Raw genomic sequence first — 21,814 nt, 5'->3', positions numbered from 1 at the left:
CCCTACTAATGCATTACATGAAAAGCTATCTAATATCTACCTGTAGGATTTAAGTAAAACCTGTTAATTTCTCCCTTGTTTTCTTCCCAGTCATTCAGATCCATGTAGATAAAAATGCTATTAGTTAAAACATCAATGAAAATCCTGACATAATTTCTCAATATCCCAGATATTACTAAAGAGTAATAATTCAACTTGCACTGAAACCTCTGGTGTGCGTTAGCACATTAGCAGCTCCAGGTCTTAAGGTTAAGGTTAGACACAACCAAACCGAGCCTGCTTAGTGGTGTCTACTCCAGAATTTCTCCAGCCAGCATGAGCACATCACTCCTTTCTCATGTAACTCCTAATGCCAAATAGAGTTTGGGACACGTGCACCTGTTTTTGGGTCTCGTTTTCCTTCTTAACCCCGTGATTAGCCTACAGCAACAACTCAGTAAAAGGTTTTTGGAATGAACAAATGATAAAATGCATTATCAGAGGTTGTATACATTGTATTGGTAAATTGTGAAATAAAACATTCTGTCTTCTGTAGTAACTTGCATTTGAGTTCATGGAGAATGCCATTTCTTCTGCACATTTAAATACGGTAAATTAGGAAAACATATCTTGAGTAGAAAAAGAAACATCTTCATGAAATGTGAGAGATCTAAACAGCAAGCAGATTTGAACAAACACAAAATGTAATGGATATTATGAAGATACTGCTTTATTGTCCTTGTCTCTGTTCAGAATCTTTGCATCATGACCCAGTGGGATTTAGTTCCTGGCTGTTTACTCTTACTTAGCATTTAATAAAAATCTTTCTTCACTGGTATTTCAGCATGTAAAGAGAATAGGTTCTTAAAAACACTTTGATGTTGAGAAAGACTCTTAGATACTCAGAGTATTCAGACAGATAGTACCAGATTATACTAGAACTCTTGGCAGGTAAATCTCATGGACACAGGAGTTTGGCGCTATGATTCTGGTCAGAATAAACCAAAGAAGGTCCAGGATATGACTGGAGTGATCACAGGGGGATATTTGGCCACAAAAAAACAAATAAATAAATTATGATACAAATTCTTTATAACTCTTAACAATTCAGATTTCATTTGTAAATTCTTCATTGTTACAAAAATGGATGATTGGAAATAATTTTAAGATACTGCATATAGTTACAGACTGCTGAGATGATGGATGTTAACAGTCCTGAGCGTTTATAAAGGGGACTGTCTAATATTATATGTGCATATCTCCATGACATGTTATAACACATGCTAATTTATGAGGGAGAAAGCATCAAAATAAAATCACTCGTATACAAATGCTCCCTGAATTCAAAGTGCCAGCAACTTCTGCCTCGAGGAGAACTCATTTTCCTATTTTTCAGCCAGTCATCTTTGAAAGACCTCAATTATAAATCCAAATTTTGGTCAGAAAAACGTGACTGACTACACCTGAAAATGGAAAATGCAAGGTGAAAACTATTCTTCCCTCTCTGCTGGCGTAAGTTGCCGGTAAGCTAACTGCATGTCATTCACGAGCTGCTGTCATCTGGACTGGTTTAACCTGCGTCATCCACAAAGGCTGACTGCGCTGTCTCTGAGTCAGTGCTGGGTGACGCTGAAGAGCCGCAGCTGCAGACATGTCTGCAGGATGATCTGGGCCGAACTGGGGCAAGGACACACATACTATTACATGTAAAACACTCAGGTAGAGTAACTAATTACATTTTGCTGTTTTTGCTTTCGTATTCCTCTTTTCTGGGTTGTGGACTTCTTCCATCCATCAGTAAACTTGGGGCATCTTCCTTGATTGAAGGTGAGTCTGGAGCAACTGTTCTTTGGGCAAATGCTGGCGGGGTAAGAGAAAACAGAAAAATAAACCTGAATGAAGATAATCCCTGGCTTGACAAAGCTATAAGTAATCATTGCATTTGATTACTAGTTTTCTGTAAGCTTTACATGGACTACCAAATCTTCAATTGAGGAATAAAATAATTTACTATATTAAAAACAAAACCCCACATATTCATGTCATTTGTTTGTTTTGGATTTGAAGAGTGAGGATAGAAGGCAGGTACTGATCAGTATATAGTGGCATTAAAGCACACAATTTTAGAAGAAATCTGAAGGGCGTCCTTCTTATAGAAACCTCTGTTTTACACAAAAGGAAACAGATTAGACATGGAATCTAGGTTTACTGTTTTTACTCTCTTCTGCGCTCCAGATGCCTGTATCTAAATCTACCGGTCAGTCCTCCCACTTGGTTTCTTCATCTCTGATGCCTGCCTATCCCTTGCTCTTCTTCATCTTAGAAAATGATAGTCATCCACCCAGTTTCTGAAACCTTGGTTCCTTCCTTCCTGTGGCCTGCCTGCTGGACCTGTCCCATTTAAGGGTAAGTTCCGAGGAGTCTGCCTTCCATTTCACCCGAGTCCTTCTGCTTCACACCATCTCTATTATTAATACCATCATCCCAGCCCAAGGCACCATTTTCTCTCCTACTTTCACCTTGCCCCATTTTCCACACACCAGAATTATCTTTCTAAAATGTTCATCAGATTATGTCACTCTGCTGCGTTATCCCTTCCCTCCCCACCTGTCACAGCCTCCCAGTGAAATCAGAATAAAATCCAAACATCTGATGGTGGCTGAAAAGGCGTCCGCGGGACCTCATCTCCTACCCCGCTCTCTCCCAATCACTGTCTCCCTCACTCATTCTCCTCCCTCTTTTCCTCCCTCTGGGGTCTTTCCAGTTCTACCCCTGGATTAGCACAATGCTTCCCACCCAATTTTAACTCAGCTGGTTCTTCTTGCCATTCAAGTTTCAGCTTATAACCTCCGATTCACTAATATAAAGTCCTGGTCAGGTACGTTCTATCATTTCACCTTTAACACATATTAAATACACTAATTTTTCTTTTTAGAGCAGCATGATCTGAAGTAAGGAAGTGAAAAAAAAGTTTTTTTATTAACTTTCATTGATTTGCTTTTCTAAGAATCTCAAGTTAAATTAATATGTAAGATTCACTTTCAACTCCTAAAGTAACCCGATGAAAAACGACAGTCCTTTCTTTCTGGGATTACTTATTTATATATTTATTTAAATAAACATTATTTACAACAATGCTAGAATTATAGAAAAATTGCAATCTGAATTTATGTTTAAAATTGAGTTTATAGATACTAACTCCACCAACATTTAGCATTTGAATCTCAAAGCACTCGAGATGTCGAAAAGTTGTCAGTTTGCTCCAGACTTCACTCCAACCCAGTCTGGTCTGGGCCCTGGGAGTGAAAGCCCTGTCCGGAAGTTGTGGCCTTTAGCCTACAAGGAGCTTTACATGGAGACCAGTGGTCAGTCACTACTTATAAAAAAGTTAAAATGACAGTTTTCAAAGCTGGCATTATGAATCTCCCTTACTAAGCCCCCACTGTCTACAGGCTACAGGTAATGGAATCCAAGCCTTCTAAAAGAGTGTCCTGAATCACGGCCATAGCTTCCAGCCAGCCAGGATAAATTTGGTAGTAATCATGGCTCTAAATAATGGATTTCTGTGTTCCTATTTCCAGTGGTCATATAAACTTACAATTTATACATTTCTCCCCTTCTTCCTGGCAGGGAAGCATCTACCTTTTCTTGAACTGACCCCAACTACACAAAGCTGACATGAATTACTACTGAAAACAAACTGTCATTAAGGCTGGGTCCCTTCAGAGACCACAAATTATGCAGTATTTTCCCATTTCCTTTGTTTTTTCCGCGGTCAGTGATTCTGCGTTTTTGTTCGGTTGCAGTTTGACGGGGCACCGAAGTCAGCAGGATGAGTGCCTTAGCGTCTTCAGCACAGACAAAAGAGCCTCATCCAGGGCAAATCCCAACCCGAGTCCGAAGGAGCCTGTTCCGCGGGCTCAGAAACTCACCTCAACCTCAGCACCCGCCGTGTCTCCACGCAGGTCTCAGCTGCTCTAACTGGCCCCCTCCCCGACAGCTTTCATAGTGCATTCAGAAGTTAACAACAAAATCCAGCACATGCTAGTCAAACATAAAAGCTGGAGTTTCCTTAGTAGCATTTTGTAAGATTCCTTTTTAGCCAGAGTGTCCATACATACACATATCAAACAGCACAGAAAGATTGCGGTCTCTTGCGCTATCCCTCCCAACCCCACACACCTGCTCCCTGGAGTCAACCACAATCAACTCTTTCAGCTTTATTTTCCATATTTACTTCAATTTTTGAAAGAAAAAGAAGCTTATATCGCTATTTTCTGAGTATCATTTTTAGACGTATCCACACCCATCCACTTTCCTTCACCCCATCCTCCCTATATAGTTATGTCTGGACTTCCAGTTATGTCAATAGTGAATATTTATATTGACTGTAAACATGGCTCATACAAACCTAATAGGACTACTCTGACAATGTTTCTTTTCATTTTTTTCCTGGAGTTATTAATTGACCTGTGTTTTTATTTATTTATTTTTTATTTACTCTTTCTCCATAACCATCCTCAATTGTTTCTAATAGCTCAATTAGACCTGACATGTGCCTACTAGTAGTTTTTCTAAGTGCTCAAATGAATCCAATAATCTATGCAGTTGTTTTTTTTTTTAATCTATTTCCTAAAGCTTTTCGTGGTAGAATCTTTTGTTTCTTCCTTTCCTATGAAAGAATTGAAGAATACGAATGTCCAGATTAAAAAAAAACCCAGAGCAAATAGGTAGAAAACTCAGTAAAACAAGACCCATGGGGAGATGTACCATCACAAAACTCATGGAGGTTAAAGAGACAATACTAAAAGTTGCCAGGCCAGGGATGCAGGGGGATAGCAATGGTGAAAATGATCATGTCAGAGGAATGGGAGTCAAATGGAAAAGACAGAAGGTTTTTCAATAGCAACACTAGATTTTGGAAGATAACTGTGTGATGACTTCAGAAGGAAAGTCTTTTTTAACCCAGAATTTTATAGCCAGCCAAAGTCTCAGTCAAGTGTGAATGGAAGAAACCCATTCTCAGAAATACGAAAATGAAAATATTTACCTCCCTTTCTTGGATGTGCTTCCGCAAAAGAACTGAAACCAGCAGAGGAAGGCCTGGGGTGACCAAAGAAATATGGGCATCCATCCATACAGGAGGAAGGGGAAGAGAAAAATCTCAGGGTGACAGCTGTGCAATAGCCATTTATTGGGTGGGCTGTGTCATCCGCCCACTCCTGGCCTTTGTTCTGTTTTCTTTATTCTCTCTTTCCAGGACTCCCACTAATCGTGGTCTGTCCCTCCTATATTGGTTTTTCTGAATATCTTATCTCTTCTGTTGCCCTTTATCCTTATCTTCTGCTTTCTTTGAGGTTTCTCAACTTTGTTGTTTTCCACCTTTCTAGTTTATCATATTTACAATTTCCAAGACCGCTTAACTCGTGCTCCTTTTTCATAGTATCTTGCTCTTATTTTTACTGGATGCACTATTTCCTCATATCTCTGAGGGCATTAATGATATTTTTAAGATGTCTTCTGTTCCCTGTATTATCAACTTACTGCAGGCTACATTTTTCTCTTTGTTGATCTTGACAAATCTCCTTTTTAATTCTGTAGTGCCAAGAAAATTTTCAGGACAGGACAGTTTCTATAACTAAGCTGAAATTATGTGTACCACAAAAAATGGAGAAGTATTCAGGGTGATCATAATTCAATTCCAAAAGCCATCATGAAAAACATACAGAAAATTCAAAGTTCATCAGAAAAGTAAATTAGAATAAATATTATTTCTAGAAATGTTTATTAAATCACCTAAAATGAGTAACAATAGGTACCTAAAAATTTTGATGTTTTCCCCTTAATGTCTTCAAAGGAACCTTTCTAGGAGGAACCTTTCTAAGGAGCCTTCTGCAAGTTACAAAGGCAAAGTTAAATACCCGTAGAACAAAGACCTCTGTGCGCATATCCTCGGAGAAGGCAATGGCAAGCCACTCCAGTACTATTGCCTAGAAAATCCCATGGATGGAGGAGCCTGGTAGGCTGCAGTCTGTGGGGTCGCTAAGGGTCGGACACGACTGAGCGACTTCATTTTCACTTTTCACTTTCACACATTGGAGAAGGAAATGGCAACCCACTCCAGTGTTCTTGCCTGGAGAATCCCAGGGACGGGCGAGCCTGGTGGGCTTCCATCTATGGGGTCACACAGAGTCGGACACGACTGAAGTGACTTAGCAGCAGCAGCAGCGCATATCCTGGTGCTGTTTACTTCCAGCGCGCAGATGTCTCAATGGATGGGGCACCATGTTGCTTTCTGGTGCTCGGTCCCCACCCTCCTCCTCATCCATGTTTTCATACATCACACAAACCTGAGGAAAATCTTCCATTGCTTAATATGAAAAATAAAAATTTTGTATAACTACATATATATCATATTCTGAGGTACCAGAACCAACCTGAGATATGATCCAAATTGAAGGGTGACTGCCAGATTAGAATAGCAGAGGGTTTATGAAAATATATAAAATCACTTGGCAAAATGGTTAGGACAGGAAAGGGGAAATGCTTAGCTGTTGGAATAAAATAATCATGATATAATGGAAGCCAAACCATTTGTCAGAAACTGATAAATATTTATTCAATGAATCCATGAATATAAATCAGAAAAAATGAGAGTTATTATTTTCTATTTGACCTACTTCTTTGTGGCTAATTTTGATATTTTATTTTATAGAAACCTAGCTTTTTAAAATGACAGCATTGTCTAATTGAATGTACAAACTCTATGTCCATGGAAAACTGAAGAGCTAAATGATGATCTAAATAAGAATCTATTAACATTTGAATCCCAAATGGCTTGGATAAAAGTGGACTTGAAATAAAAAGATCCATACACTCATTCATCTTACATTAACTGAGCATTTACTAGGTGCCAAGCTCCATATAGGATGCTGAGGAAACTGGTGTATAAACGTCACTCCTATCATGGAGTTCACTCTTGGGTGAAGAGAAGAATCAGTAAATAAAATGTCACTTGAATAGCAAATAATTCCATAATTATTCCAAGAAAGGTTTCAAAGGAAACTTGTAATGCATTGTGAGCACTCATAACAGCAACCATACTTAAAACCATGAGTTCTGAAGGTTTGTTTAAGGACACTGCATCCAAGGCGAAGTATAAGGGGTGGGAGAAGGTATTCTGGGTCAACAGACTCATACTTTGTTAATGCTATAGCCTTTTATTAATATCTGCTGCTGCTGCTGCTGCTGCTAAGTCACTTCAGTCGTGTCCGACTCTGTGTGACCCCATACACAGAAGCCCACCAGGCTCCCCAGTCCCTGGGATTCTCCAGGCAAGAACACTGGAGTGGGTTGCCATTTCCTTCTCCAATGTGTGAAAGTGAAAGTGAAGTCGCTCAGTCATGTCTGACTCCTAGCGACCCCATGGACTGCAGCCTACCAGGCTCCTCCATCCATGGGATTTTCTAGGCAAGAGTACTGGAGTGGCTTGCCATTGCCTTCTCCATTATTAATATCTACAGGGTATTTATTCACAGAATGAAATCTACACAATAGTAGTTTTCATATCCTTATTCTTTGTACAAAATTAGATATTTCTGAATAGTTTTTCTACTTTTTGAAGACTTGGATTTTATTACAATACAATCTAACTTCCTTACTCACTCATCCACAGTTACTAGCAATCTCCATGCCAAAAAAATTGCTTAATTAAGATCTGGTGATTCAGTTTAAGTTTTTGTAAGAAGTGTAAAGTCTAAAAAGAAGGGATCCCATATATTTTTAGTCAGTTGGTTAATATTATAAATGTACTTGAGCATTATTTTTATGATCCAAAATGAAAATTTTTTCAAAATTACAACATGACTATTACTATCAAGTCTTTCACTTTAATCTTTCCATGAATTGAATTTTCTTAAATCCAATTTAAAAGCTAGTACTGGGCATCATTACTTACAGTTCAAGTGGGAAAATCGTGGACTAGACAGGAAGCGACTGTGATCCTGCCAAGATGACTGATCTAACCCATGAGCATGGGAGCTTTCAGCAAAGTTTCTGTCATCCTAAAAAAAAGAGAGCACGGGCATTTCAGTTCAAATCACTGCAATATATAAGGCTCAGGATTCACTTAAATGTACTGAAAATAAAACTGAACCTCAAGATACAAGCTGTGTTATACCATAATTTAATGTTATAATCCAGGTAAAGAGAGAGAGAAGGAAATCACCTAAAGCCATAACAGTATGACATATTTCTTTCCAGACTTTTTCCCCCACTGTGGATAAGATTTGTAAATTTTACTGTAAAACTCTGCATTCTTCATTTATTTACATTTAATAATATAAATGGGCTTCCCTGGTGACTCAGTGGTAAAGAATCTGCCTGTCAATGCAGGAGACAAGGGTTTAATCCCTGGGTCAGGCAGATCCTCTGGAGAAGGAAAAGGCAAGCCATTCTAGTATTCTTGCCTGGGAAATCCCATGGACAGAGGAGCCTGGTGGGCTACAGTCCACGGGGTCACAAAAAAGTCAGACATGACTTAGGGACTAAACAACAACAACAACAGCAGCACTAATATAAGTTTTAGAAAATCATTCTATTTAGCTTATGTTACTTTTATCTTTAGCTTATGTTACTCACATACAGGGCTACCCTGGTAGCTCAGATGGTACAGAATTTGCCTGTAATGCAGGAGACTTAGGTATGATCCCTGGGTCAGGAAGATCCCCTCAAGAAGGAAATGGCAACCCACTCCAGTATTCTTGTCCGGAGAATTCCATGAACAGAAGAGCGTGGCGGGCTACAGTCCATGGGTTTGCAAAGAGTTGAATACGATTGAGTGACTAACACTTTCACTTGTTTTTCCCCCACTCATATACTATCTAGTGAATATACTATGCTTTACTCAGGTATTACTTTTCTGGGCATTTAGGTGATTTTTCAATGTTTTACTCCTATAAATAATACTGTGAAAAACATATTTAAATATATAAACTTTCCCATGTTTAAATATTCGTTATGACAAATTCTTGGGTGGAAATACTGTGTCAATAAAAACAATTTGATGATTTTAAATACATTTACCTAGACTGCTTTCCATGATAATAAATATTCTTACTCATTCAACAATATTTAATACGTAAACAAAAATGAACCCTTGTGGATTGTATGAAATTTTCCTTTTCCTCAAATCTTAGCTGAAAAAGGGAATTATATCTTTGAATACTTTTACTAACTAACTAGGTTAGAAAACAGATGCTTTAATATACCTTTCACTGATAAATAGTAAAAATTTCATATTTTCCCTCTTAAATGTTTTCTAATTATTTACTACGCTTCATTTTTCTTCCTCATACTCATTCATTCATTCAACAATTACTTATTTGGCCCCTACTATGTGCTGGTCAAACGGCAAATATACAACATCGATGTAAATGATCCTAAAAGCTTCAGGATGGCAGAAGAGAAACAAACTATAAACAAACATTAAATAAACTATACAAAACACAATTCAGTTAAAAACTCTGGTAAGAACTATAAGAAGAAGAGTAAATAATAGGAAGAACTACATTTAGATTTGAGGTCCAGAGAAGTTACCTCTGGAGATGATACTGAAGGCAATACTTGAGTGCTGAGTACAAATCAATGAATCAGCCAGATGAAAACTCTTAGGTGGAGGTGAGGGGTCCCGGTGAGGCGGTGAGAGGGTGGTGTTCTAGACTCACGTGCAGGTGCTGAGGTAAGAAAGAGTTCGGTGTGTTTGAAGAACTGAGGGAAAGCCCACGGCTTAGGCACACTGAGCCTGGGGAAGTGACTGCAGTGAGATCCAGAGGTGGGATTCGGCTTGCGGGTTTTTTTCCTGAGGTTCGATCAGGAGGTAATCAATGGTTTTGAGGAGAGGAATGACATGTTTTGATGTGTGTTTCTCAAAGATTATTCTGGCCTCTATGGAAAACAGGCTGGAGTACCACAGACAGAGAAGTGGGAATACCAGCTTAAAGACAGGAGCTGAGGATGACTGTGGGGTCAAGGGAGATGGAGGGATTGAGAATGGGGCCAAAGATGCCAGATGAAACAACTGTAGGCAGTCCAGGGGGTCGTGAAGAGTCGCATGTGGCTGAGGGACTGACCTGAACTGAGGTGGCCCAGACAGGTTCCTCAAAACTCACATATAGTAAGGTCTCACGTATCGTGACTATCTGATGACTTAGCTGTCGTTCTCTCCACTAAGACCAAGTTTATAATTTGTCACATTTATATGTATGAAATGCAAAAGAAAGGTTAAAAGACTAAATATGTATGTGTGTGTATATATATATATACACAACATGCATGCATGGGCTTCCCTGGTAGCTCAGCTGGTAAAGAATCCGCCTGCAACACAGGAGACCCCGGTTCAATTCCTGGGTCAGGAAGATACCCTGGAGATGGGATAGGCTACCCACTCCAGTATTTTTGGGCTTCCCTGGTGGCTCAGCTGGTAAAGAACCTGCCTGTAATGCAGGAGACCTGGGTTCGATCCCTGGGTTGGGAAGATCCCCTGGAGAAGGGAATGGCTACCCACTCTAGTATTCTGATCCGGAGAATTCTATGGACTGTATAGTCCATGGGGTTGCAAAGAGTCAACCACGATTGAGCGACTTTCACTTCACATATGCATGCATACACACACACATTTATAAAAATCCATTTATTCTGAGATAAAAGCATGAACATAATCCTAAAATGACTTAAGAGCATCATTTTCATGTACCAAAAGGGAGTTCAATTTCATTTAAGATGAAAGCCAGAGTTTTAAGCAAGTGATACACAGTTTTCATTAATCATGAGAATTTCATAATAAACTAGAGGTCATTCATTATAGGTTTGCTGGAAAGGAAAGGCTATATTGTTGACCCTTGAACAACACAGGGGTTAGGGGTGTTGACCCTCTGTACAGTCAAAAATCCTTATATAACTTGTAGTTGGCCCTCTGTATCCATAGTTTGCATCTATAAATTCAATCAACTGCAGATTGTGTAGTACTGCAGTATTTACTAATGATAAAAATCTGCATATAAGCAGACATACACAGTTCAAACCCATGTTGTTCAAGGGTCAACTGTATTAAACTTCCTCATTTTCTACATAACGAAAATAGAAATACGAGTTGTTGAATAAGTAAAAAAAACTGAAGGAAAAGGGATAACAGCCCTAAATTGTATGTACATATTAACACAGTGTCAAAATATATGAAGCAAAACTGGTAGAACTATAAGGAAAAAGTAGGCAAATCTATAATTATAGTTATTGGGCTTCCCCTGTGGCTCAGCAATAAAGAATCTGCTTGCAGTGCAGGAAATGCAAGGGACATAGGTTTGATTCCTAGGCTGGGAAGACCCCTTGGAGAAGGAAATGGTAACCCGTTACAGTATTCTTGCCTGGAAAATCTCGTGGACAGAGGAGACTGGCAGGCTAGAGTCCATGGGGTCGCTGAGTCAACATGACTGAGCACGAGCACACACATAACTATAGCTGGATATGCGACATTCCTCTCTCAGGAACTCATTTAACTCAGCAACTCTCTCACAAAACATTTAGATAAAGAATTGAGTTGAACAACACTACTGGCCAACTAGACCTAATTGGTATTTATAGAATACTCTACCCCAAAACAGCTGATTACAAGTATTTTTTCAAGTGCACATCCAACCTTCTCCAAAATACACTATATGCTTGGTGGCAAAACAAATCTCAATAAATTTAAGAAGACTGAAATTATACAAAGGATGCTGTCTGACCACAGGGAGTGATGGAAGAAATCAACAACAGATGGATATCTGAAAATTCTCAAATATTTAGAAATTAAAGAACATATTTCTCAGTAACTCATGAGTAGAGATCAAGAGAAAAATTTTAAAAAAATTTACTTGTATGAAAATAAAAGCACAATTTATCAGAGTTTGTGAGAAGGCATTAAAAGTGTATTTGGAGGGATATGTGTAACATAAAAATGTGTATATTACAAAAGGAAAAGTCTCAAATTGATAATCCAAGCTTCCACCTTAAGAAACTAGAACATGAACATCAAATTAAGCGTTAAATTAAGTAAAAGGAGGGAAATAATAAAGAGCAAAGGTCAATTAAGTAGAAAGCAGAAAAACAGTGAAAAAATGAAACCCATAGTGTTTTTTTTTTTTTTTTTAAAGAGCAATAAAATCTAAAAATCTCTCCAGAGACTGATTAGGAAAAAAAGAGGGAAGATATATGTAGAATGAAAGGAGGACATACTATTATGCCTATAGACATTAAGAAGGTAATTAGGAAATATGAACAACTCTGCCAATAAATTAGACAACTTAGATAAAATGGGTATAAATAAACAGCCTTAAAATGTGTCATCCACTACTTCTACTTCTAGGAATCTAGATTAGGTTAATAAATTCAAGATATGGACAAAGATTTTTATAACAGGATATTAATCAATTGATTATAGTAGAAAAAAGCTGAAATTAACCTTAAATTTTCAACAACATGAGATTAGGAAATAAACTATGGCATAACCATAATGACAATAATGATGATCATAGAGAAAATTCATATATATATATAATTCATTTATATATCTAAAGTGTTAAATAAAGAAGAAATAAAATTGTCAACAAATAATGATTTCAATGTAAAAAGGTATTTATAAATAAGAATTGGGAAACATACACCTTTAAATTAAGCAAATAGGTTTTAAAAAATATTTGCTAGATTATATATTTTCTTTTCAACATTTTTCTGCATTTTCCAAATTGTGTCATAATTTGAACTGTCATATGCCAAGAAGCTGGTTGCGTCATTAAAAATATAAGAGGTTGTTTTTCTGTAAACAGAAGAGATATAGGCTATGCTTTGATGCCAGGTGGTTTCGTTTTGGAAATTGAAAACCCTGACTCGGCAAGAATGAATAGGACTGGACGACCCTTGAGGACTTCCTCCTCCGTCTGGGAGGCACAGTCTGAGGCTGTCATTACACCATCTGGTTCATTCAGCAAGACGCCCAGAGCTACACCTCCACTCCCGCCCTTCCCCACTGTCTTTCTCAGTCCAGCATCAGTGGCCAAATCTGAGTGTGTCTGCTTTCCCCTGAGTTCCCCTTTCTCTTATTGGCCCATAATCATCTAAGCACCTTTTTGGTGGGAAACCTTTTATTATGCTGTTCTCTCTCACATTTTATATGGAAAGCGTGAGTAAGTGAAGACCTCCAGCACTGACTGAGAGCAGAGTTCTCCTTTCTATCTGTGCATATTCCAACTCCCCGAGGCCTTTAGAATCTCACATCTGAACATAACAGTCAGATCCACGGTTTTGGCACGACTTACCCCATGTCAGCTCACTCAAAAGTAGCTGTCGGCATATAGTTGGGACTCAATGAACAGTTGACCCTTGAACAACACATGTTTGAACTGCATGTGTCCACTTACACACAGATTTTTTTTTTCAATAGTATATACTGTAGTACAATATGATTTGCTGTTGGTTGAATCTAAGAATGAGGAATAATACCTTGGATGTGGAGGGCTAACTACAATTTACAAATGGATTTTCAAGTGCACTGAGGGTCAGTGCGCTTAACTTCCGAGGTGTCCAAGGGTCAGCTGTATGTCTTTAAGTTTCAACATTTTACAAATCTTCAAAAGACTGCCAGAATCCCCAGTGTTACCGAGAAATAAATAATGAAATGATCCCTAGAAGAACACCCTAAAAGAAAAATATTTCACGATCCTTTTGAACAAATCAACAGGTCAGAATATGAAAGCAATATCTTCAAATTCTCTAATTATATATTGATACTTAATTTGTGGACTTTCTATGCAAGTAAAGTTTACAGGGTCACCATAAGATGGTTCTTGCTAATTTCTACCTTTTTTCAGTTAAATACTTAAATATTAAAAAGGAAGTATTAGTTAAAAAGGAAGATTCTTTGCAAGCTTTTGCTTTTTGCCAACTCTTACATCCTTAGCACAGGGACCTATTTTTATTACTGTCTTAAGTCTCAACAAGCTATTTAGCCATAATTCCCTGCAAAAATTCCACTGGGTGAAGGAACTTGCAATTTCTAATATTTTCCCTGGGTTTCTTCCACTTCTCTTTCATAACACACATTGTAATTGGTTTCTTAAAAGTTGTTCCAACCTGACTAAATCTTTTTGCTAAACTGATCTCTAATGATTAATATTTAATGAAGCCCACCAAGTATTTTTCTCACAGAAATATTCTAAGTTCAAAGTTTATAAGACAAATGCTGCATTTAATTTTTAAAAAAATTTTAATTTATCCAACTCTTCCCCTAGAGAAAAGGAAAAGACACTTATGTGTTTCTGAATCTGTGGCAGAAATGTTTTCCTGAATTTGTCTCTAGCCTAATAATGCACTGTTCCTCTGTTTGTTCCCCACTCTTAATTCCAAATTCTTCATTAGTGCTTGAAAAAGCTTAACCTCTTCCTCAGTAAACTTTATTCCTATTTGAAAGTTCTAACTGGACAGTTTACTTAAAGTTAGCCTTCCATAACTCAATCTGCGAGGCTTGCATTATACAGGTTTTAACTTCCACGAGGGTGAGGCTTTGGTCACCTTTCTCTATTTCCACCTACCCAACCTAATCTTCACAGTTCAGGACAGTGCCATATGCAATAAGGAACTCAATAATGGTCATATTCTTGAAAGTTTGCTCTGTGGAAGTTGGAAGTAGGAGACTGCCACTCTCACATTCTCAGTTTCTTCATGTAAGAAAATGACAGAGCTGGGAAAGTTCATCTCCTAAGATTTCTCAGCACTGACATTTTGAAATTCTAATCTACCCAAGCAGAAACACTGAACAATCAGAACACCTAACTACGCAAACCATCTTTTCCAAAATTATATCATAATACAATAAACATGAAGCCACATTCAGTCACAGAGGAAGAGACTCATGAAAAATACTGTGTTGGATCAGGCCATTTGATAAATTTACCTATATTTAATTGCTATTTTATGGTGTAAAAATTTAATATTCTTAGTGACTCACTAAAAAAAAAAGGATTATACACAGTTTTTGTTGTGTGAGTGTGTGTGTGTGTGTGTGTATGTGTGTGTTTACCCATTTCAGACTTGGCTCTATATGATTTGTAATCCATTTCAAAAACCAAATATATTCACAATGGGTAAAAATTTGCCATAAACAAAGATACTAAAAAAAAAATGTGTCACTGACTTAAGAAACAAAGGTAGAGATGCAAAGACATTTTATAACGATGGTTCCTGGAGCCAATGTTTATTTCCTTAAAGTGACTATTTAAAAGGAAACAAGGATTGTTTGGATAAATATGTTATGGTATATTTATTGAAAACTAACAAGACAATTAACTGGCATTATCACTCACCTAGAGCCAGACATCCTGGAATGAGAAGTCAAGTGGGCCTTAGGAAGCATCACTACAAACAAAGCTAGTGGAGGTGATGGAATTCCAGTTGAGCTCTTTCAAAACCTAAAAGATGATGCTGTGAAAGTGGCTGCACTCAATATGCCAGCAAATTTGGAAAACTCAGCAGTGGCTACAGGACTCAAAAAGGTCAATTTCATTCCAATCCCAAAGAAAGGCAATGCCAAAGAATGCTCAAACTACTGCACAATTGCACTCATCTCACACGCTATTAAAGTAATGCTCAAAATTCTCCAAGCCAGGCTTCAGCAATACGTGAACTGTGAACTTCCAGATGTTCAAGTTGGTTTTAGAAAAGGCAGAGGAACCAGAGATCAAATTGCCAACATCTGCTGGATCATCGAAAAAGCAAGAGAGTTCCAGAAAAGCATCTATTTCTGCTTTATTGACAATGCCAAAACCTTTGACTGTGTGGATCATGATAAACTGTGGAAAATTCTGAAAGAGATGGGAATACCAGACACCTGACCTGCCTCTTGAGAAACCTGTATGAAGGTCAGGAAACAACAGTTAGAATTTGACATGGAACAACAGACTGGTTCCAAATAGGAAAAGAAATATGTCAAGGCTGTATATTGTTACCGTACTTATTTAACTTACATGCAGAGTACATCATGAGAAGTGCTGGGTTGGAAGAAGCAAAAGCTGGAATCAAAATTGCCAGGAGAAATATCAATAACTTCAGATATGCAGATGACACCACCCTTTTGGCAGAAAGTGAAGAAGAACTAAAGAGCCTCTTGATGAAAGTGAAAGAGGAGAGTGAAAAAGTTGGCGTAAAGCTCAACATTCAGAAAACAAAGATCATGGCATCTGGTCCCATCACCTCATGGAAAATAAATGGGGAAATAGTGGAAACAGTGGCTGACTTTATTTTGGGGGGCTCCAAAATCACTGCAGATGGTGACTGCAGCCATGAAATTAAAAGACACTTACTCCTTGGAAGGAAAGTTATAACCAACCTAGACAGCATATTAAAAAGTAGAGACTACTTTGCCAACAAAGGTCCGTCTAGTCAAGGCTATGGTTTATCTAGTAGCCGTGTATGGATGTGAGAATTGGATTATAAAGAAACCTGAGCACCAAAGAATTGATGTTTTTGAACTGTGGTGTTGGAGAAGACTCTTGAGAGTCCCTTGGACAGCAAGGAGATCCAAGCAGTCCATCCTAAAGAAGATCAGTCCTGGGTGCTCACTGGAAGGACTGATGCTGAAGCTGAAACTCCAATACTTTGGCCACCTGATGTGAAGAACTGACTCATTTGAAAAGACCCTGATGCTGGGAAAGACTGAAGGCAGGAGGAGAAGGGGATGATAGAGGATGAGATGGTTGGATGGCATCACCGACTCAATGGTCATGAGTTTGGGTAAGCTCAGGGAGTTGATGATGGGCAGGGAGGCTTGGCGTGCTGTAGATCATGGGGTTGCAAAGATCTGGACAGGACTGAGCAACTGAACTGAACTGATGCACCTAATATATTTAGAATTTTGAATTCAATATGATTAACAATGGTATCTTTACAGTTAAATTTCTTCATAATCTTTCCTTTCTTAATGCTTTTATTGAGCAAATTATTGTGAACAGTGAAGAAAGCATGTGGTTTGTCAGGGAAACTGGATTTCGTAGTGTTAAAAAAAAATAAAAACCCTAATGAAAGCAGAGTTCCAGAGAAAAGCAAAGAGAGATAAGAAGTCTTTCTTAAGTGAACAACGCAAGGAAATAGAGGAAAACAGTACGGTGGGAAAGATTAGCGATCTCATCAAGAAATCTGGAGGTATCAGGGGAACATTTCATGAAAGGATGGGTACAATAACAGACAGAAACAGTAAGGATCTAAGAGAAGCAGAAGAGTTTAAGAAGTGGCAAGAATACATAGAAGAACTATACAAAACAGGTATTAATGAACAGGATAATGATGATGGTATGGTCCATCATCTAGGGCCAAACATCCTGGAGCCAAGTGGGCTTTAGGAAGCATTACTACAAACAAGGCTACTACAGGTGATGGAATTCTCGCTGGGTTATTTAAAATCCTAAAATATGATGCTGTTAAAGTGCTACACTCAATATGTCAGCAAACTTGGAAATCTCAGCCAGTGGCCTAGGAGTAGAAAAGGTCCAATTTTCATTCCAATCAGAAAGAAAGGCAGTGCCAAAGAATGTTCAAACTACTGGACAACTGTGTTCATTTCACAGGCCAGCAAGGTCATGCTCATAATACTTCAAGCTAGGCTTTAGCAATATGTGAGCTGAGAAATTCCAGATGTACAAGTTGGGTTTAGAAAAGGTAGGGGGGCCAGAGATCAAACTGCCAACATTCATTGGATCACATAGAAAGTAAGGGAATTCCAGAAAAACCATCTACTTCTGCTTTGTTGACTATGCTTAAACCTTTGTGTGGTTTCCACAACAAACTATGGAAAATTCTTAGAGATGGGCATACCAGACCTCCTTACCTGTCTCCTAAGAAGCAACAGTTAGAACCAGACATGGAACAATGGACTAGTTTAAAATTCAGTTCAGTTTAGTTCAGTCACTGAGGTAGATGCTTTTCTGGAACTCTCTTGCTTTCTCGATGATCCAATGGATGTTGGCAATTTGATCTCTGGTTCCTCTGCCTTTTCTAAAACCAGCTTGAACATCTAGAAGTTCAGCATTCACATACTGTTGAAACCTGGCTTAGAGAATTTTGAGCATGACTTTGCTAGCGTGTGAGATGAGTGCAGTTGTGCGGTAGTTTGAGCATTCTTTGGTATTGCCTTTCTTTGGGATTGGAATGAAAAGTGACCTTTTCCAGTCCTGTGACCACGGCTGAGTTTTCCAAATTTGTTGGCATACTGACTGCAGCATTTTCACAGCATCATCTTTTAGGATTTGAAATAGCTCAACTGGAATTCCATCACCTCTACTAGCTTTGTAGTAATGCTTCGTAAGGCCCACTTGACTCTGCATTCCAGGATGTCTGGCTCTAGGTGAGTGACCACACCATCATGATTATCTGGGTCATGAAGATCTTTTTTGTTTAGTTCTTCTGTGGATTCTTGCCACCTCTTCTTAATATCTTTTGCTTCTGTTAGGTCCATACCATTTCTGTCCTTTATTGTGCCCATCTTTGCATGAAATGTTCCCTTGGTATCTCTAATTTTCTTGAAGAGATCTCTTGTCTTTCCCATTCTATTGTTTTCCTCTATTGCTTTGCACTGACCACTGAGGAAGGCTTTCTTATCTCTCCTTGCTATTCTTTGGAACTCTGCAATCAAATGGGGTATATCTTTCATTTTCTCCTTTGTCTTTTGCTTCTCTTCTTTTCACAGCTATTTGAAAGTGTCCTCAGACAACCATTTTGCCTTTCTTTTTCTTGGGGATGGTCTTGATCATTGCCTCTTATACCATATCACGAACCTCTGTCCATAGTTCTTCAGGTACTCGGTCTATTAGATAATCCCTTGAATCTATTTGTCACTTTCAGTGTATAATCCTAAGGGACTTGATTTAGGTCATACATGAATGGTCTAGTGGTTTTCCCCACTTTCTTCAATTTAAGTCTGAATTTGATAAAAAGGAGTTCATGATCTGAGGCACAGTCAACTCCCGGTCTTGCTTTTGCTGACTGTATAGTGCTTTGCCATCTTTGGCTGCAAAGAATATAATCAATCTGATTTCAGTATTGACCATCTGGTGATGTCCATGTGTAAAGTCTTCTGTTGTTGGAAAAGGGTGTTTGCTACGACCAGTGCATTCTCTTGACAAAACCATGTTAGCCTTTGCAGTGCTTCATTCTGTACTCCAAGGCCAAATTTGCCCGTTACTCTGGGTATTTAAATTTAGGAAAAATTAGTTTAAAATTAGGAAAGGAGTATGTCAAGGCTGTATATTGTCACCCTGCTTATTTAACTTAAATGCAGAGTAAATCTTGTGACATGCCGGGCTGGATGAATTACAAGCTGGAATCAAGATTGCTGGAGGAAATATCAACAACCTCAGATATGCAGATGACACCACCCTTACAATAGAAAATGAAGAGGAACTAAAGAGCCTCTTGATGAAAGTGAAAGAGGAGAGTGAAAAACTTGGCTTAAAACTCAACATTCAGAAAACTAAGATCATGGCATCTGGTCCCATCAGTTCATGGCAAATAGAAGGTGAAAAAGTGGAAGCAGTCACAGATTTTATTTTCTTGGGCTCCAAAATCACTGCAGATGCTTGCTCCTTGAAAGGAAAGTTATGTCCAACCTAGGCAGTGTATTAAAAAGCAGAGACATTACTTTGCCAACAAAGGTCCATATAGTCAGTTACGGTTTTTCCAATAGCCATGTATGGATGTGAGAGTTGAACCATAAAGAAAGCTGGGCGCCGAAGAATTGATGCTGAACTGTAGTGTTGGAGAAGACTTTTGAGCGTCCCCTGGACTGCAAGGAGATCAACGCAGCCAACTGAGGAAATCAGTCCTGAATATTCATTGGAAGGACTGATGCTGAAGCTCCAATACTTTGGCCACCTGATTGGAAAAACTGACTCATTGGAAAAGACTCTGATGCTGGGGAAGATTGAGCGCAGGAGGAGAAGGGGTGACAGAGGATGAAATGGTTAGATAGCATCACATCAATGGATGTGAATTTGATCAAACTTTGAGAGATAGTGAAGGACAGGGAATCCTGGCGTGATGCAGTCTAGTTTGGGGTCACAACGAATGGGACATGTCTTAGCGACTGCACAATAATAGCAAAACATATGCTCATACAAGTACCCATTTTGTCTCCTAAATAATCACTTTTGCTCCTTTGTTATTTTCAGGCTTTATATTAAAAAATAAAATCTCAACTTATTTGGCAACCTTTTGTTTAACTTTTAAAATGGCAAGATGCAATCAACTAGTTAAAATTATCACTGGAAAGTTAGTCTTAATCAGTTCAAAAGAACAAAAATTGCTTCAGAGTTCAGCATGATTCAATTGCCTATGAGGTTTCAGATGTGTCATTTAATCATTACTGGAAAAATAACAATGAAATCGGTTAGAATTCCGTAAAAGGCTGAAGTTAGGGAAAAGAAGTTTAATCATCAAATTAGCATGCACTGTGTATTCTGGAGTCAGAGATAAGGCAGACAGTGTCTGCCCTCAAAAGTCATATCATCCATAGAACAGCATTTCCCAAATTTCAGTATTTACCTTTAGCTATATTTACTATCTCTTTTATGGAAACTTAAAGATTAGACTTGCATCTCAAATCATCAGTTCCCCCTCTGCCCTCGATGGCTCAGATGGTAAAGAATCTGCCTGCAATGTGGGAGACCTGGGATCAATCCCTGGGTGGGGAAGATCCCCTGGAGAAGGGCATGGCAACCCACTCCAGTATTCTTGCCTGGAGAATCCCACGGACAGAGGAGCCTGGCACGCTACAGGTCTATAGGGTCACAAAGAGTGACCCTTTACTTTAAAAAGTCACACCCTTTACTTTAAAAGTCACTTAAAGTGACTTTATTTTATTTTTTTAAGATTAGTCTTGTACCTTAAATCACCAGTCCTCAACCTTTTTGGCACCAGGGACCAGTATTGTGGAAGACAATTTTTCCAATGATGAGGGGAGGGGTTTGGGTTGATTCAAGTGCAGTAGGGTTCAAGCCACTGCTGATTTGATAGGAGGTGGAGCTCAGGCCTTAATGTGAGCAGTGGGGAAAGGCTGTAAAGAAAGGCAAAGCATCGCTTGCCCGCCACTCATCTCCTACTATGTAGCCAGGTTCCTAAATCAGGCCAGGGACCATTTCTGGTCCGTGGCACAAAGGTTGGGGACAAATGCCCTAAATCTCTATATAGGGCTTCCCAGGTGGTACAATGATAATGAATCTGCCTGCCAAAGCAGGAGTTGCAAGAGACAAGGGTTTGATCCCTGGGTCAGGAAGATCCCTTGGAGTAGGAAATGGAAACCCACTGCAGTATTCTTGCCTGGAGAATCCCTTGGATGGAGCAGCCTGGCAGGCTACAGTCCACGTGGTCGCAAAGAGCTGGACAAAATTGAGTAACTTCACTTTCTTTCTTTCCAGGAGAGACTTAAATGATGGCAAATTGCTTGCGGCTGGGAGAAGCATAGAGCTACACTTACATAGCAGTTTACACACAACTGCTTTAAAAAGCATGGAGAGACGTGGTTATAAGTCAGATAATTGGGGTATTATGAGGTTAAAGCTCCCTCAATTTCCACTGTGATTGCCACTACTATTCCCAAGCAATATCTGTAAAATTACCTAATACACTGATGATATATTTTAATAGTCATTAAATGAAAATCACCTCCAATTGTGAATTGCACCAGGAGTTATATATTGCATGCTTCAGAAGCTAACAATTGTAGATGATTTAAGATATGGACAGAAATAGCTGACCTTAG

At 38.7% G+C, this 21,814-nt stretch overlaps 1 protein-coding gene and 1 long non-coding RNA gene across 5 annotated transcripts in view; one reads left to right on the top strand and one right to left on the bottom strand.

Moving 5' to 3' along the window:
- The window catches only part of LOC129563525 (uncharacterized), a 34,153-nt gene extending 27,017 nt beyond the window's left edge, over positions 1 to 7,136 (top strand). The window contains exons 4-6 of the long non-coding RNA XR_016038159.1: positions 1,376 to 1,698; positions 2,303 to 2,385; positions 3,786 to 7,136. This is a non-coding gene — a long non-coding RNA (uncharacterized LOC129563525). The remainder of the gene's footprint in view (positions 1 to 1,375; positions 1,699 to 2,302; positions 2,386 to 3,785) is intronic.
- CEP128 (centrosomal protein 128) overlaps positions 1 to 21,814 on the bottom strand; it is a 487,012-nt gene that overhangs the window by 13,266 nt on the left and 451,932 nt on the right. For 3 of the 4 annotated variants that reach the window (XM_088839415.1, XM_088839413.1, XM_055437325.2), the window contains 2 exons: positions 7,937 to 8,042; positions 1,691 to 1,839 (listed from right to left, as the gene is read on the bottom strand). In XM_088839415.1, coding sequence (XP_088695541.1) covers positions 1,712 to 1,839; positions 7,937 to 8,042 — 234 coding nt within the window. In that variant the 3' untranslated portion in view covers positions 1,691 to 1,711. Of the gene's footprint in view, positions 1 to 1,690; positions 1,840 to 7,936; positions 8,043 to 21,814 lie in introns of those variants that run through there. The other variant, XM_088839414.1, reaches the window with a different exon arrangement.

Source organism: Moschus berezovskii, chromosome 9 (assembly GCF_049115385.1).
Source record: "Moschus berezovskii isolate FMDL1 chromosome 9, NW_MosBer_1.0, whole genome shotgun sequence".
NCBI lineage: Eukaryota > Metazoa > Chordata > Mammalia > Artiodactyla > Moschidae > Moschus > Moschus berezovskii.
This window is presented reverse-complemented; position numbering and strand designations above follow the sequence as displayed.